The sequence below is a fragment of the Primulina eburnea genome, chromosome 6 (assembly GCF_022965805.1).
Source record: "Primulina eburnea isolate SZY01 chromosome 6, ASM2296580v1, whole genome shotgun sequence".
Taxonomy (NCBI): domain Eukaryota; kingdom Viridiplantae; phylum Streptophyta; class Magnoliopsida; order Lamiales; family Gesneriaceae; genus Primulina; species Primulina eburnea.
This window is the reverse complement of record NC_133106.1, coordinates 2,165,174-2,180,635: the sequence shown is the minus strand read 5'-3', so window position 1 is coordinate 2,180,635 and position 15,462 is coordinate 2,165,174. Positions and strand designations below refer to the sequence as shown.

General features: G+C 32.6%; 3 protein-coding genes across 3 annotated transcripts; 1 reads left to right on the top strand and 2 right to left on the bottom strand.

Moving 5' to 3' along the window:
* Positions 1–4,648: 4,648 nt before the first annotated feature.
* LOC140833303 (uncharacterized) lies at positions 4,649–6,343 on the top strand. The gene has a single exon (XM_073197680.1). The coding sequence runs from the start codon at positions 4,825–4,827 to the stop codon at positions 6,001–6,003; it is 1,179 nt and encodes a 392-aa protein (XP_073053781.1). The 5' UTR covers positions 4,649–4,824; the 3' UTR covers positions 6,004–6,343.
* Positions 6,344–9,974: 3,631 nt separating this feature from the next.
* On the bottom strand, positions 9,975–10,802 carry LOC140833681 (uncharacterized). The gene is made up of 2 exons (XM_073198005.1): positions 10,208–10,802; positions 9,975–10,144 (listed from the first exon to the last, which is right to left on the bottom strand). The coding sequence occupies exons 1-2, from the start codon at positions 10,800–10,802 to the stop codon at positions 9,975–9,977; spliced, it is 765 nt and encodes a 254-aa protein (XP_073054106.1).
* Positions 10,803–11,456: 654 nt separating this feature from the next.
* On the bottom strand, positions 11,457–12,357 carry LOC140833679 (uncharacterized). The gene is made up of 2 exons (XM_073198004.1): positions 12,044–12,357; positions 11,457–11,823 (listed from the first exon to the last, which is right to left on the bottom strand). The coding sequence occupies exons 1-2, from the start codon at positions 12,355–12,357 to the stop codon at positions 11,457–11,459; spliced, it is 681 nt and encodes a 226-aa protein (XP_073054105.1).
* Positions 12,358–15,462: the final 3,105 nt, after the last annotated feature.

Sequence of the window (15,462 nt, the reverse complement as noted above, 5' to 3'; positions counted from 1 at the left end):
AACCGTTTTCACGAAACTAAAATGTTATCTTTATATAATATGGAACGCTATCGTGCCCAGTTGATTATTGGTAAGTTTTGACTGGATGCTGGGTTTGGTCAATTAATTTAGGAAAACACAAGAATTTTAGCGGTTATCCCTATTATTCTAAGGTTAATTGCTTGGAATAACATGAATAAATTATTGGTTAACCGATGAATAGTGAGATAATTAAATAGTAAAATCCTCTTGAATCAATATTTTCTCATAATAAATTCTTCACTTTATTCTCGTCAATTAATTTTCAATTCTAGATTCAATATTTTTCTTGCTTGGTAATTTTAGCTTTAATTATTTTATTTAGTAATTATCAAAACAAATCCCTCCTTTTTATTTTTATTATAAAAAGAAATAAATCTACCGTTCCCTGTGGATTCGACCCTACTCACCATTACAATCGTTTTTATTTAAAAGGGTAGAAATTAATTTGGTAGTCAACGACATCACATCAAATTTTGAAATCCATTTTAAATAAATTTTTGAAACATATTTTAAAATATCAGTTTTCAAATGTCATTTCTTAGAACAGCTAGCTCTGATACCAATTGAAGGATCGTTTGCAGAGCATCTTAAGGTGCTTCAAACAAAATATTCTCCAAGAGCTACAATAGCTCGTGTTCTAAGAAAGTATACACCGATGAATTAGATTGAGTTTGGTATAGAACCAAGCGGAAAACACTCGACATAATCCTTCGTTAAGTAACACTGATATATTTGTATACCATGTGTAACTGAATAACCGAAAAAGGATAGATTAGTTTTTGCATTCATCAGTTCAATTATGGTGAGAACTGAACCGATGGATGCTCTAACTAGTTAAATCAGTTTGAAAATAATAGCCAAACAGTTAAATACACAATATATATTTATGGATGTTCGAAGACTTCAACTGATCCTATGTCACCCCTTCTACCACATAGAGTAAGATTCACTAGAAGACTTTGATTAATTACACCAAGTGTAATAACCCACCCAGCTTAGAACTTACTCAATGCCTAATTGAACTCATAGACTAGACTGAATGCAGTACCTTCCAGTCAACACTTTTTTAACGTCTATGTAAGAAAGATTATATACACAAGTTTATTGTCATTGGGCAAGAGTGTATTTGAGTGGTGTTGTGTGTGTGTGTGTGTGTGTGTGTTAGAACTGATATCTTGAAAACAACCCGAAAGTGTTATCACACACTGTGGGAAATATGCTTCCAAATTAAGCTGATAACACGTTTAAGTGTTCCCTCTGGGCTGATTGCTTTTTGTAAGCTGATAAGTAAATAAACGTGTATATGCTCTATCTTGTTGTTCTTGCTAATGGTCTCGAGCTTGTATAAATAGAGGCATTGAGAACGTACTTCAAGACTCATCACATGTGATCGTTGCAGTTTTGAATGCGTTCCTTGGTATATGTGTCTTGACTTTTCTGACATGCCTTCAGGAATATCTCGGCTTTAATCTTTTTTGCAACGTCCATTATTGTACCTTTGATCGTACAGATATTTGTAACTTTGTGTGTAGCTGGAATCCACTAGGATAAGCTTGTCTTGATCTGCAACTGAATGATTCCTAACTGGTCATCTGAACTGATCTTCAGTTGGGTTGGTGAAATCAATTGACTCGTCTCGTCAGTTAAACTGATTTCACTCTTTCAGTTGAACTGGTCAGCTGGGTTCTTCATTAGTTGAACTCTTCATCAGCTGGCCAGGCTTCTGAAGGTCTTCTGCTGAACTCTTATCAGTTGGACAATCAGTTGAATTGTTCTTTAATATGTCAGTGGAACTGATTCAGTTAGGTCGATCAGTTGGTGTTTTCAGTTAACGTCTCGATAGCTTCAGTTTTACCTCGCTTAACTGATCAATTCGAAGCCTGATTATTTCCAATTACCTGTGCACTAAATTAAATCATTAGAAACAAATTAGCAAGTTTTGTTAACATCAAAATTAATATTGCGAACATGAAACGTTCCAACAATACTTCCCAAGTAAAACTAATTATTTTAAAATTTCGATACTTAGTTGGGAGCTTGTTTTGTTTTGCAACTGAATGATTCCTAACTGGTCATCTGAACTGATCTTCAGTTGGGTTGGTGAAATCAGTTGACTCGTCTCGTCAGTTAAACTGATTTCACTCTTTCAGTTGAACTGGTCAGCTGGGTTCTTCATTAGTTGAACTCTTCATCAGCTGGCCAGGCTTCTGAAGGTCTTCTGCTGAACTCTTATCAGTTGGACAATCAGTTGAATTGTTCTTTAATATGTCAGTGGAACTGATTCAGTTAGATCGATCAGTTGGTGTTTTCAGTTAACGTCTCGATAGCTTCAGTTTTACCTCGCTTAACTGATCAATTCGAAGCCTGATTATTTCCAATTACCTGTGCACTAAATTAAATCATTAGAAACAAATTAGCAAGTTTTGTTAACATCAAAATTAATATTGCGAACATGAAACGTTCCAACAATACTTCTCAAGTAAAACTAATTATTTTAAAATTTCGATACTTAGTTGGGAGCTTGTTTTGTTTTGTTTTGTTTTTTTTACAAAAAAAATATATTAAATGAGATGAATATGTCATCCAAATGCATCTTCCAAGGAAAGATAAACACTTGGTGAGCTTACATTGCATATTCGAATATCCAGTATTCAATTACATATTATGAGTATCTCATGTACCAAATCAAATATTTTCAATCTCATATTATGTACTTTTCAAATAAAAATAAGTACTTTAAAATTTCTATGCTTAGTTGAGAATTTGTTTTTTCTTTTACAAAAAAAATATTAAATGAGATGAATATTTTATCCAAATGCTTATTCCTATAAATATCAATACTTGGTGAACTTACGTTGCATGTTCGAATATCTAGTATTTTAATAAATATTGTGAGTATCTCATTTACGAAATCAAGTATTTCTAAACTCAAACTAGGTACTTCTCAAGTAAATTAAAACTAAATACTTTAAATTTTCATGATTAGTTGAGAATTTGTTTTTTTTTTTAAAATATTAAATGAGATGAATATGTCATCCAAATGTATCTTCCATAAAAATACCAACATTTGGTAAACTTACGTTGCTTATTCGAATATAAAGAATTTTAATACATATTGTAAGTATCTCATTTACGAAATCCAGTATTTGCAAACTCAAATTAAAGTACTTCTCATTTAGGGATTAAAATTAAGTATTGATATATTCAAATTAGATACTTTTTGTACTTATTTAGGTATCATATTTTAACTTCACAAATGACACATCAAAAGTCACTCAATATTAATTGAAACTATATTTTTTTCTATCCAAAAAATAATCAAAATTGAGTTTTAAAAGTGTAAAATCAAGTATATGTGAAATCAAATTAGGTAATATTTGTACCAATCTAGGTAACACGTTTTTTATTCACAAATATCATCATCAAAGAATATTCAATATTATCTTCAAACTATAAATTTTGACACACTCAATCGAATTTCAGTATTTAAAAGGTAAAATCAAGTGTTTGTGGACTCGAATTATATATTATTTGCATTAATTTATGTACCACATTTTTACTTTACGAATATCATCATCGGTGTCACTTAATATTAAGTTCAAATTATATTTGACATCTCAAATAATTGAATATGAGTATTTACGGGATAAAATCATGTATTTATAGACTCTAATTAGATACGCTTTGTATCAATTTAAGTATCACATTTTAACTTCACAAATGACACCATTAAAAGTCACTTAATATTACTTGAAACTTAAGTATTTTCCTACATATTTGAAGCACTCAAATAGCCAAATCTAATATTTGAAACCCCAAAATAGGTATTTTATCGATCAAAATAAATACTTTTCTAATTCAACAATGAGTGAGAAACTGTGTTTTTTCAAAAATTAGCTGACATGAATAAGTCTTCTTAATGCATTTTCAATTAAAAGATCTACAATTATTGAATTTATTGTGATAGCTCGAAGATCCAGTATTTTCCTACACATTTGGAATATTTAAAGAGTCAAATCAAACATTTGGAACTCCAAAATAAGTATTTTGTAGGTCAGAATAAATATTTAATCTTATTTCATGATAAGTGATGACATATGCTTTTTTAAAAAAATAGAATGACATGAATAAGTCATCCTAATGCATTTTTCATGAAAAGACCAACAATGAATGAATATATGGTGAATGCTCGAAAATATAGTATTTTCTTATATATTTAGAGTATTTAAGAGCAAAATCAAGTATCTGAAACCCTATAATAGATACTTTGTATGTCAAAATAAACATATACTTTTATTCCATGATAATTGACAAACAATATTTTTTAAAATTATATTTTAAATGGATAATAGAGATGTAATTTTTGGATAAAATAATATATTTATTTAAATAATAAAAGGAAAAATGTAAATTTTGCTGTATGAGGAGTTAAAATTAAAAATATGGATTTGTCAGGTACTGATTTTTAAAAAATTATGATTAGTTACAGAATCTTAATTGAAACATTGATAGAAGGTATTTTTCTGAAATTTACCGATATTTCAAATATATTATATGTTTACTTTCTCGACTTAATTAAAATTATTTTTCTTTGTTTTTTAAAATAATTTCAAAAATATTTGCCTTCCCAAATAATCGAATTGGTTATTTCTTGTCTTCTCTGAGCTAGGGTTTATCATCAGTTAAGCTATTCATTCACCCCATTTTTCGCCAATGCTCGATTTGTAATTGAATCCTTCACTCAAATTGAAATATTTTTCCTTTGATAAGCTTTTTAGCTTCAATTATCCCCATCGGAATCAAATGTTTCGTCGCACGATTCTATGCAGAATCTGCAAGATTCAATTCTTCGCCAATTTCTGCAGTCTTGAAAATGGTAAACGATCGCTCGTGAACTCGGGATCTGGGATTTCCCTGTCTAAAAGCGAACCGGTCTCCTCCAAAATAATATCACCTGGAAAGGAGCATGTCATCTCCTATCTGGTGAACTCTTGCGGCTTGACTCCGGAAAGGGCTGTTTCTGCTTCAGGTAAGCTGCATTTTGATAGTCCAGATAAAGCAAATGCTGTTCTGTGTTTTCTTGAAAAACATGGATTTAGCAAAACGCAAATCGCTGAGCTGATTTCTAGACGACCCCTTTTTCTTCTAGCCAATCCTGAAAAGTCGTTTCTGCCAAAGATTGAATTTTTATTGCGTTCTGCCGGGTTTTCTGAACCCGATATGGTAGAAGCCGTTGTGAAGCACCCGGCTTACTTGGCAAGAAGTCTGGAAAATCAGTTGGCTCCTGTCTATGAATACCTCGAGGGTATAGTTGGATCTAGAAAAGCTGGTATTCTTTTGAGGCGGGGGTCATGGATTTTTGATCATGGACTTGATAAGAAACTCATGGACAATGTGGCTCTGTTGAGGGAGCTTGGAGTTCCCGAAAGCTGTATTGAATTTGCTCTGTTTCATTATCCAGATGTTGTCACCCGGAAGCATGATTCATTCAAGAAAATTGTTTCTGAGATTGAAGGGATGGGTTTTAATCCTTTGAAAACAGCATTTGTAACTGCAATGCATAGCCGGACTGGGAAGGGCAACATAGATGTCTGGGAAAGATGCTATGAAGCATATAGTAACTGGGGTTGGTCGAAGGATGACATATATATGGCATTTAGGAAACATCCTAATTGTATGCTCTTGTCCGAGAAGAAAATCTCGAGATTCTTGGATTTTGTTACTAAAAAAATGGGGCGTGATTCAAGAACGATTGCACGTGTTCCATATATTATATTTTACAGTATGGAGAAGAGAATTATTCCAAGGTACTCTGTTCTTCATCACTTGTTTTTGAATGGTTTTGTTAAGAAAAACTGGAGCTTGGCTACTGTAATGTGCCCCACTGAGGAGAAATTCCTGGAAAATTACGTGATTCGATACTTAAAGGAACTGCCTCAGCTTCTTCAAATTTATAGAGGGGAGACAAGTGGTGGTGTTTAGGACATAGAGTCGTTTTCCTTTATCATGCATCATTTTGATGTTTAAGACAATACCTGACAAAATTTGATTTAAACTGAGTTTCTTCAGTAGTTTACTAGTGTTGAGCAAACTGAGAGGCTCTAGAGTAAGGTTCCTTTCCCACTTATTGCTGTATGAATAAATTTAAAACTTGCAGCATGTGATTCAAGTTAGTTCTTTTGAACAAGATGGTGCAGACTCTACGCAACCGAGTGAGTATTTGGCATTGATATGGTTACGGGGATCGACTCGAATACCATTTGTTACAATCTTGAACATGTGAAGAACACACCAACTACAAGTTCATGGTGATTATTGAATATATGTTTCGATACAACTCAATTTCTTCTTTCTAATTAGAGATTGGTGTTATATCTTTTGTTGATTTTCGTGATTAACATCGGTTGTGGTTACTCGTGGAAGGCTCATCCACGAAATCTGTAATTGATTGACTTTTATCTATTATAATATATGTATGTTTCCTAAAAAAAAAAAGAAGATCTGAAAAAAATCACCCTCATTCACTTATACATCTTAGAAATGAATTGGATTTTATGATTGGAAGATCGAAGTCGTTCACTTGTCATGTCCCGTTAAACAGTTCTATTGATTTTTCCAACCAAACAGACATTATGTTACTTCAAAAAGCATTATTTTTACGAAATTATATCTTTTTTATAATATAGAAATGTGATTATTTTCCCCTAAAAGTTTTAATTTTACAACTAAAATATAATTTTTAGTGAACATTTTATGAAAACGTTGAGCGCTTTTCGTTTACTTCTTGTTTACCTTGACAAAAAATGAAGTCGAATACATGATGATGCTGTGGAGATGGATTTATCGCTCAACGATTCAATGCTATTCAGATAATTGCAAGTGAGTTTTTTTCAGAAATGGATCTTCTACCGTGGGCATCCCCACAGTAGGGGACCGTGCCACAAATTTTTTTTAAAGCTTTTATATATATATATTTTAAATTTTTTTCGTTCATTTTTTTGGACTTTTTGTTTTAATCATTCTTCTACTCTCACTCAAAATTTTCATTTTTAAATATTTTTTACCCTTTTTAATATATATTATAATTTTTTTTTCCATTTTTGAATTTTTTGTTTTTCTCTTTCTTATTTTTTGTTTTTCTCTTTCTTATTTGTAAGACCAAGTGTTTACCACAAGTGTTCTAAAAAGCTCGTTTAAGCGCGCTTAAGCTTGAAGATCGAACAAAACGTCCTGCTTCGGAGAAAAGCGGAAAAAAACGGTTAAATTGCAGTTTGATCGAATTAAGTGTAATTAATGTGTTTAATTAAGTGTGCTTAACAATTAATCGCATCTATTTATTTTTAAATTTTTTATTTTGAAGGTATGTCTTTTTATTTTAAAATAATAAATTAGGTTTATAATTTAAATGTTTATTTTTAAATTTTAATTATGATTAAATATGTGTGATAATGATTTGACAAATATTTAGCATTTTTAATGTGTTCTAATTGCAAAAACAAATAAAGATTATAATTTTATGATTTTTATGTTTTTATAAATATGAGAATTAATGGATCAAACTTAAATTTATCATATTTATGTGTTATTTTATCTATTTATTAATTTGAGATAATTACAATTACAGTAAAGATAAAAAAATGCTTTTTCATGCTTAAACATGTGTTAATCTCGCTTAAGCTTGAAAAGCTCGGAGCTCAACATCCGTGCTTTGGGGTGGTTCACATTTTTTAGAACCTTGTTTACCACATTGATGAAAATTCGATGTTTTTTTGGTAGAATTGATTGTTGACGAAAACACACATTTTTAATTTTGTTTGAGTAATGATGAAAATGGGCGAATCAAGCGTGCGAAAATAACTAAAATTGAAACATAAAATATGTTTTACTTTCAAAACAAATGAGATAAATAAAATGTCAAAAAAAAGAGAGAGGGAAAGAAAAATTTCAAAAATGGAAAAAGAAAGAATTATATTATATTTTAAAAAGAGCAAAAAATATTTAAAATGAAAATTTTGAGTTGGAGTAAAAGAAAGATTAAAACAAAAAATCCAAAAAGGAAAAAAAATTAAAAATATATAAAAGCTTTTTTAAAAAAAATTTGTGGCACAACATCCCTTAGGACATCCGCATCCGTTGTAATTAATGTACGTTCTTAACTTTCGATCTCTTCAAAAAGTGTGGGGTCTACGAACCACATTATCATTATATTAACACTTTGTCATTATTTATACTCACTCATGTTCATTTAATATCAACTTTCATTATTTATGGGTCTCACTGTCCACTTATTCATATTTTTTAATTTTATATTAATTAAATATTTTTCTAATTTTGTTTAATAATTTGCAATAAATATTATTGAAAATAAATAATATTATTATTTTAAAAATAACTTAATTTCAATATTGATTAAAATATTATTAAAAAAATGAAAAAATAATTGGACTCTTTTGCTATATTTTTTAAACTTCTAAATTATAATTATTTAAAATAACATAATATTATTGATTTATTATTAATTAATGTTTAATAGTTTTATTGATTATTTTATGAGTGCATTTATTTAATTTTAAAAATTTATTACAAATTTGATTGAAACCGTACACATAAGAAAAAAACGGTTAAATAAAATTAAAAACAACATATAAATCGAACATTTGAAATTTGTAATAAACTGATTTCATTGATTGTTGTTGTACTCTGTCCAAATATGCTCAACTAAATCGGCACGAAGTTGGTGATGTATTTCAGAATCACGTAGTTCGGAATTTCTACGGAGATAATCATGAAATCCTCGGTTTGAGCCCTGGACAGGTTGTGCGGGTTCGTCACTTTCGTCGTTAGACCAATTTGTCACGTTATACCCTTCATCTTCAACAATCATGTTGTGCAAAATATTGCATGTTAACATAATATATTTTAATTTTTTCTGTACCAATAACGAGCTGGACCTCTAACAATCGCTAATCAAGATTGGAGCATTCTAAATGCCCGTTCAACATCTTTTCTTGCAGACTCTTGTCTTTCCTTAAACAACCTCCTTTTAGGATCCTCCAGACAAGGAAAAGCCTTCACGAAAGTAACCTATTTCGGATATATTCCATCTGTTAGATAATACATTTGTATAATGAGTGCCATTAATTGTGAAACTGATCTTCGGGGCATTTCCTTTCAAGATATTGCTGAATATGGGAGATTCGTACAACACGTTAATATCATTACGTGAACCTGCGACCCCGAAGAATGCGTGCCATATTATGGATGGCAATGGGTCGGATTTTATACATCTATCCTCATACCCATTTATTAAATTCATCTCCATACCCATCGGGTATTGAATTTCATCATCATCCACATGCCCATCGGATTATGGGATACACATACCCTACCCAAATACCCTATTATCATATACAATTGAATTTTTTCAAATTTAAATTGTTTCAATAGAGTTATGAATATTTAAAAAATTATTTAAATGATCAATATGAAAAATTATTAATGATAAAAATTTGCAAAATAAATTTTATAGAAAAAATAACAAAATATTAAAAATAGTTTATATTAGTTGAATAAAAGTACGCAATTCAATAAAAATAAAATATTTTCAATTTTTGAAGTCAAATATGAAATAAACTTACCAATGGAAAAGATGAAAAATTGAATGAAAAATAAAAGAGCGGTAAAACCTTGAAACGTAAAAGTGAAAGCGAGAGGAAGAGAAAAGAAAAAGTATCGATTTACTTGAATTTGAGAAGATGAATCTTTAATATAAATAAATATAATTACTATATATGTATGATATACTTGAATTTGAGAAGATGAATCTTTAACATAAATAAATATAATTACTATAAATATACACATATATATATATATATATTTAATTTAAACGGGTATTCGTGTCGGGTGTGGGTCGGATTATATCAAACCCGCCTCCATACCCGATTACCCAATTATTTAATCGGGTCTAAAAATCCCTCCATATCCTCTTTTATTCGGGTCGAGTATCGGATCCTCCAACGGGTTCGGAGAAAATTGCCATCCCTATGCCATATCCACAAGTCCTGATATGCGACCGCTTCAAGTACGATTGTCGGTGACCCATGACCTCTTGTAAACTGCCCTTTCCAAGCAACTGGACAATTTTTCCACTGCCAATGCATAAAATCAAGGCTACCCAACATGCCAGGGAACTTGTGCCTCTCTTCATGCATTTGAAAAGGACGTTGAATATCATCAGCATTCGGCCTTCTCAAGTATCGATCACCAAATAATTCAACTAAATTTTGGCAGAATTTGAAAAGACACTTGATAGCAGTTGATTTACCCATACGTAGGTACTCATCAAGATGGTCGGCAGGGATTCCGTAATCCAATTGATGTATAGCAGGTGTGCATTTTTGTAGTGGTGACAATCCTTTCCTTCTAGCAGCATCGTTCCTCAGTTGAAAATACATTGAATTAGCCTCAAATGCATTCACAATGTGAAGGAATAACTCTCTTCGCCTCCGAAATATTCTTCGAAATATATGATATTGATACACTGGGCTCGCGGAAAAATAATCATTGACGAGCCGCAAGTGACCGACTTCACGATTTCTTTGGATGAACCTTCTTCTTCGTCGCATCTCATTGTTACTTTCAGAAGCTTCATGTATTTTTCTGCTTAGTTCAAGCATGCATAACATAATTTCTTCTCCCGGATCATAAATTTCGTCATTAACTTCAACTTGTACTTTGTCTTTGCTTGTTGGGCTAGAGCTGCTCGAATAATGAGACATTTGTATATAAATTAGGATAGAAGAAATAAATATTGAAGCTACAACTAAAAATATGAGAATGGTAGAGAATATATATTGAGTGTGATTGATGAGTAAAAATATGTTGGATGAATGAATAAATTTGTAGAAATTGATTAGTATTTATAGTGATTTTTTATTATTATTTTATTTAACTAGACATTATAGTTTTTATTTTATAGTTTTTTTTAAAAAAATAGCCGATATATTTTTAATTTTATAATAACTAACCATTTGGTTTAATTAAACCAGATATTAGAGATTAAAATTTTATTAAAATTGAAAAATTATTTAAAAAATTATAAACACTGGTGAAATTATATGTTGTAGGTTTGAGATAAATTATTTAAACTCCTGAGAGTCAAAAAAGTTATGGAAACAATCCAATACTAAACCATAAGAAAAAAAAACTTGAATGCTAACAAAGACGAGAATTTTGGACAATTGTTTCTTGCGTACTCTATCCTATCAAGTGTGTTTATAGACAACAGAATAAAAAGAATCCTATAAACTGTTTCTTGCGTGCTCTATCCTATCAAGTTTGTTTCTTAAACCAATTTTGGAAAACGAATTACAATATTTGAAAAGAGAATTACATCAATTGAAAATTACATATTCCATTTCTCTCTAATTTGGTCACATATGTTCATGAACTATAAGCTGCTTCGGCGTCATTTGTGAAGTGTCTTTTGAAAGGATTTTGTATTCCTTAAGCAAATATTTGCTCTTTTTAGCTTCAGATTTTTTCAAAGCCGCTTTTGCTTTCATCTCCTCTATTGCAAGTTCTTTTTGTTTCCATTCAGATTCGTTCTTTTTTATGTCTGTATACTGAGTAAAACTTTCAAACATACTGTCGTATCTTGTCATATCCTCCATCGATGATTTTGCTTTGTTTTTCCCTTTTCTTTTTGCTGCCTTTTGACCAATTAGACGAATCTCTTCTTCATTTATATCTAAATCAACACTCGCATCTTTGTTCAATGAGGTGTTGCTAGCCCCGACTCTGAGTTTATCGCTTTCTTTGTACCAACCAAGTGTTCATCGGACTGTGGAGTAAACAATGGACGTGTTTTCATGATTCTCCACATATGCTCCAGATTAAATGCAACACCATTATTTTCATCACGATATTTTTCATATGCAAGCTGCATTATGTCTTCATCACTATGACCGCTTTGATAAGTATCGTAAACACTATTATAATTTGCATTGAAGTGATTTACCTTTTTTGGATTGTATCGTACCAATGAGATCGAATCACTTTTAAAGCTCTTCGACATGAACCAGCGGGACGATTGTCATTGTAGTAGCTTGCAACACGTCTCCAGGAATCATTCTCCTTCTGATCATTGCCGATGATTGGGTCATCACTCAATATGACATACGATTTTGCTAGGAGCTCGTCTTCTTCCTTTTTCCATATTATTCGCTTCTTCATACCCTCAACATCTATATCAGTATTTTGCACATTTTCGAGATCAACTCGTGTTTCACGTTTGGACAAATGAGTCTCTGGGACAAGGAGTTGGCGGTTCATTTTCGATTGGCATAACGGTGGATTGTGGATTATATAATCCATAAAATATGGCGGCATGAAATCTGGGTTGCCCATACGTTGCCAATATTCGGGAGTAGGCGGTGGATACGGAGCTCGGGAGGCATAATTTGGATGATTCGAAGGATTTTCATAACCTTGGAAATTTGAAACAAACGAGCAATTTGGAAATTGTGATGGATATTGTGTAGAAGAAATAAATCGAGGTCAACATGAAGAAGCATCTGCTTGAGGAGCTTGAATCCGGTGGGGGTGGCTCCCTCAAATAAGAGATTGGCCAGGGAAGGCAGGTTGGGGTGGAAAGGCTCGTTGAGTGGCGGGGTTCGTAGAGGAGGTGTGGATTGGGTTGCCTGAGAGGTGTCTTGATCTCCTCTTTTGTTGCTCTCGAGAAGGACAAGCTCAGGGCTTGTCATAGCTTTTCTCTTCCTCTGGATGAGAGGAACATGGTCCGCTGAATCTTTATGAGAGTTAGCTCGAACCATTTCCTTCTCATTTTGCTGCTCAACCTGAGCATATTCGTCTAGTCAGGTCACCTCCTCCTTGGCTGCAGATGATCAGGCCCTGGAAAGCGAGGGCAAGACCAATTTTTTCTTCTCAGCAACCGCTTTCCAGGCTACCGTTTTCTTTTCCTTAGCCGCTTACTTGCTCACTTCCTACGAAAGCCTCTTTCATTGTTGATTCGCCTATCAAAAACAAGAGAAAGAGAAAATTGGAGTTATTAAAAGTCAAGTATGCAATAGAAGAATAAAGAGAAATAAAGGAAAATATCGGAGTTGAAAGTTACCAGGTTGAGCGCCCAAGCTAGCTACTTCATCTACCACCCGATTTATAGGGTCCTCTACTCGGGCACTCAACCCATAAGCAATCAGATTTTCCTCTGAAATGAGGGTAGAAGAAGAGACTTTTGACCCTCCACCAATTCTTGGCTTCGGGTGTAAATGTTAGAGTAGGTGCACGTCGAGCCAAGTGTTGGTTGAATGTTCACAATGAAACTCTATGTATAAACAGTCTTTATTTTAATAATATTTGAAATTATTGTTTTAGCACTTCTTTATCTGTATACCCATGCTAGTTGCATAGATAAAGTCCTTGAATATACAAATAGTAGAAATAATATGAGATGCTCATATGATGAGTATCCTGAAACTCATATTTGTGATACTGTATATTCTAAACAGTTCCTAGTCGATTCAGCCGCCGCTAAGAAGGATATAGGGTGCTCGAGTTCGAGACTAGTATCTGCGATGTGAGTACCATGTTTCATTTGTAGGGGACATTGTGATGTCCGAGCATGCAGATAGGTGCTCCTGGTAGAGCGCACTGAACAACCTTCCATAAAGAACTTTTCAAGTGGTTCTCACTTATCGAGTGGAAACGTCCTAGTTTATGATTGTACACCATTAGTCTTTATGACCCGGGACAACATTGAGACTCTATGTTCTAGCATTACACTTTGAATTGTTTACCGACTCTCATGAGGTCATCAGGTGGCAAGGTTGGGTGTTCTGTTGAAACATATAGGAGTTGATGCATTGTAGTCGGAGATTCACCGCTTACCTTCGGGTATGTATATCCTATGTGATATCATGTGTATGTAGTTTGAAATCTCTGATCAGAATATGGTGATAATTATGAAAGGGGTTTCATAGATTACACCATCGATGCAACTACAACATGACACATAGTATCGATACATTGACAACTCTCGATATACCAATAGTTGTTGAATCGGTCGGGGTATATGAGTTGAAGGGACCGTACTGTACGCTAACCATAATTGAATGGTTCTTGCAGGCACTATCATTTGATACCTAGGGAATCATGTAAGCGATGCTGCTAGGCGTTTAACATGATTGGCTGGGTACTATCAGACTTGAGTTTTGACGTTCTTGTTATAAGGAGTTGATAAGTAAGAATGGAGCAATTGAATAAGGACATGTTTAGTCTGAATCACATGGAGATGTGAACCCACGGCTAGTTGTATCAATGAACCATTGGGGCCACACAAGTGCTAGCCTTATAGAACTCGTTGAGAAGTAAAATAGTTCAATGTGTTGAACGGCTTATAAAGGAGTTTATAAGCGTAAGAAAAATAGAAGTATGAATTCTATAAGGAGAATGTAACTTTTAATTTGAGGAAGTGTTCCTAAATTAAAAGTTGGCTAAATAAATAATGTATTTGAAAATTGTGATTTTCATAAACATTATTATGGACTAAATTAAATTAATTCAAGTGTTGAATTAATTAAACACTAGTGGGCCTAGTAGAGTCCAAATAATTAAATTACGTCCATGGATTTTTAATTGATAAAAATCAAATAACATCGCATGCATGAGAGGTGAAGGGTTGGAGATTACTTTTTCAATCTCCAATGCTTGGCATTCTAAAAGTGGTTTTAGCTTTTTACACTACCAAGACTAGTCAGCCTTCTCCCCTTCACTACTCACTTGACCGAATTGTCTCATTCATTTTTCTCAAAAATTTTCTCTCAATTTCTTCTTCAATTGTTGAGGAAAGAAAGAAAACTTCTCAAAGAAAATGCCTTACATTTTCTAGTGCAAATGTGAGGTGGATCTAGCTTGCAAGTGGTGGGCCTAATTTTGAAGGAAAGAAGGAAGCTTGTAGATCAACTCATCCCTTCAAGAGCTTAGTTGTTTGACAACTAAGTTGGAGCCAAATATCAATCTTTGAGATTGATAGGTAAAAAATTCTAAACACCCTATGTATACACACTAGTACATTAGGGTGCTCGGTTTTATTTTCAAAAACAAATTTTGAAACTTCCGTTGCGCTTTCGGGCACCTTAATCGATCCCCTTTCAAGTGGTATCAGAGCTAAGGGTACTAGTTTGTGTAGCATATACATAATATTATATTGAGGTCGATTTCTAACCGCATGAGATGTATTTTTGCAACAAAATCAAGGCCAAGACAAAGGGGATTTACGGGCTTTGTGGGCCTTGAAGTTTTTGGGCCATGAGATGGCTAACATATTTGTGAAATTTAAATGGGCTAAAATGTTTTTGGTGAAAAATGATTTTTTGCGCCCTTAAGTTTAAATTTACAAAAGTTGCGAATATTTTCTCA

Bases quoted from the DNA above. Each gene is read 5' to 3' on its own strand.
- LOC140833303 (XM_073197680.1), top strand. From the start codon at position 4,825: ATGTTTCGTCGCACGATTCTATGCAGAATCTGCAAGATTCAATTCTTC.
- LOC140833681 (XM_073198005.1), bottom strand. From the start codon at position 10,802: ATGTCTCATTATTCGAGCAGCTCTAGCCCAACAAGCAAAGACAAAGTA. The intron at 10,145-10,207 runs GCATGTTGGGTA...TTGCTTGGAAAG, and splicing joins AGAGAGGCACAAGTTCCCTG to GGCAGTTTACAAGAGGTCAT.
- LOC140833679 (XM_073198004.1), bottom strand. From the start codon at position 12,357: ATGAACCGCCAACTCCTTGTCCCAGAGACTCATTTGTCCAAACGTGAA. The intron at 11,824-12,043 runs GTAAATCACTTC...CGATAAACTCAG, and splicing joins TACGATACAATCCAAAAAAG to AGTCGGGGCTAGCAACACCT.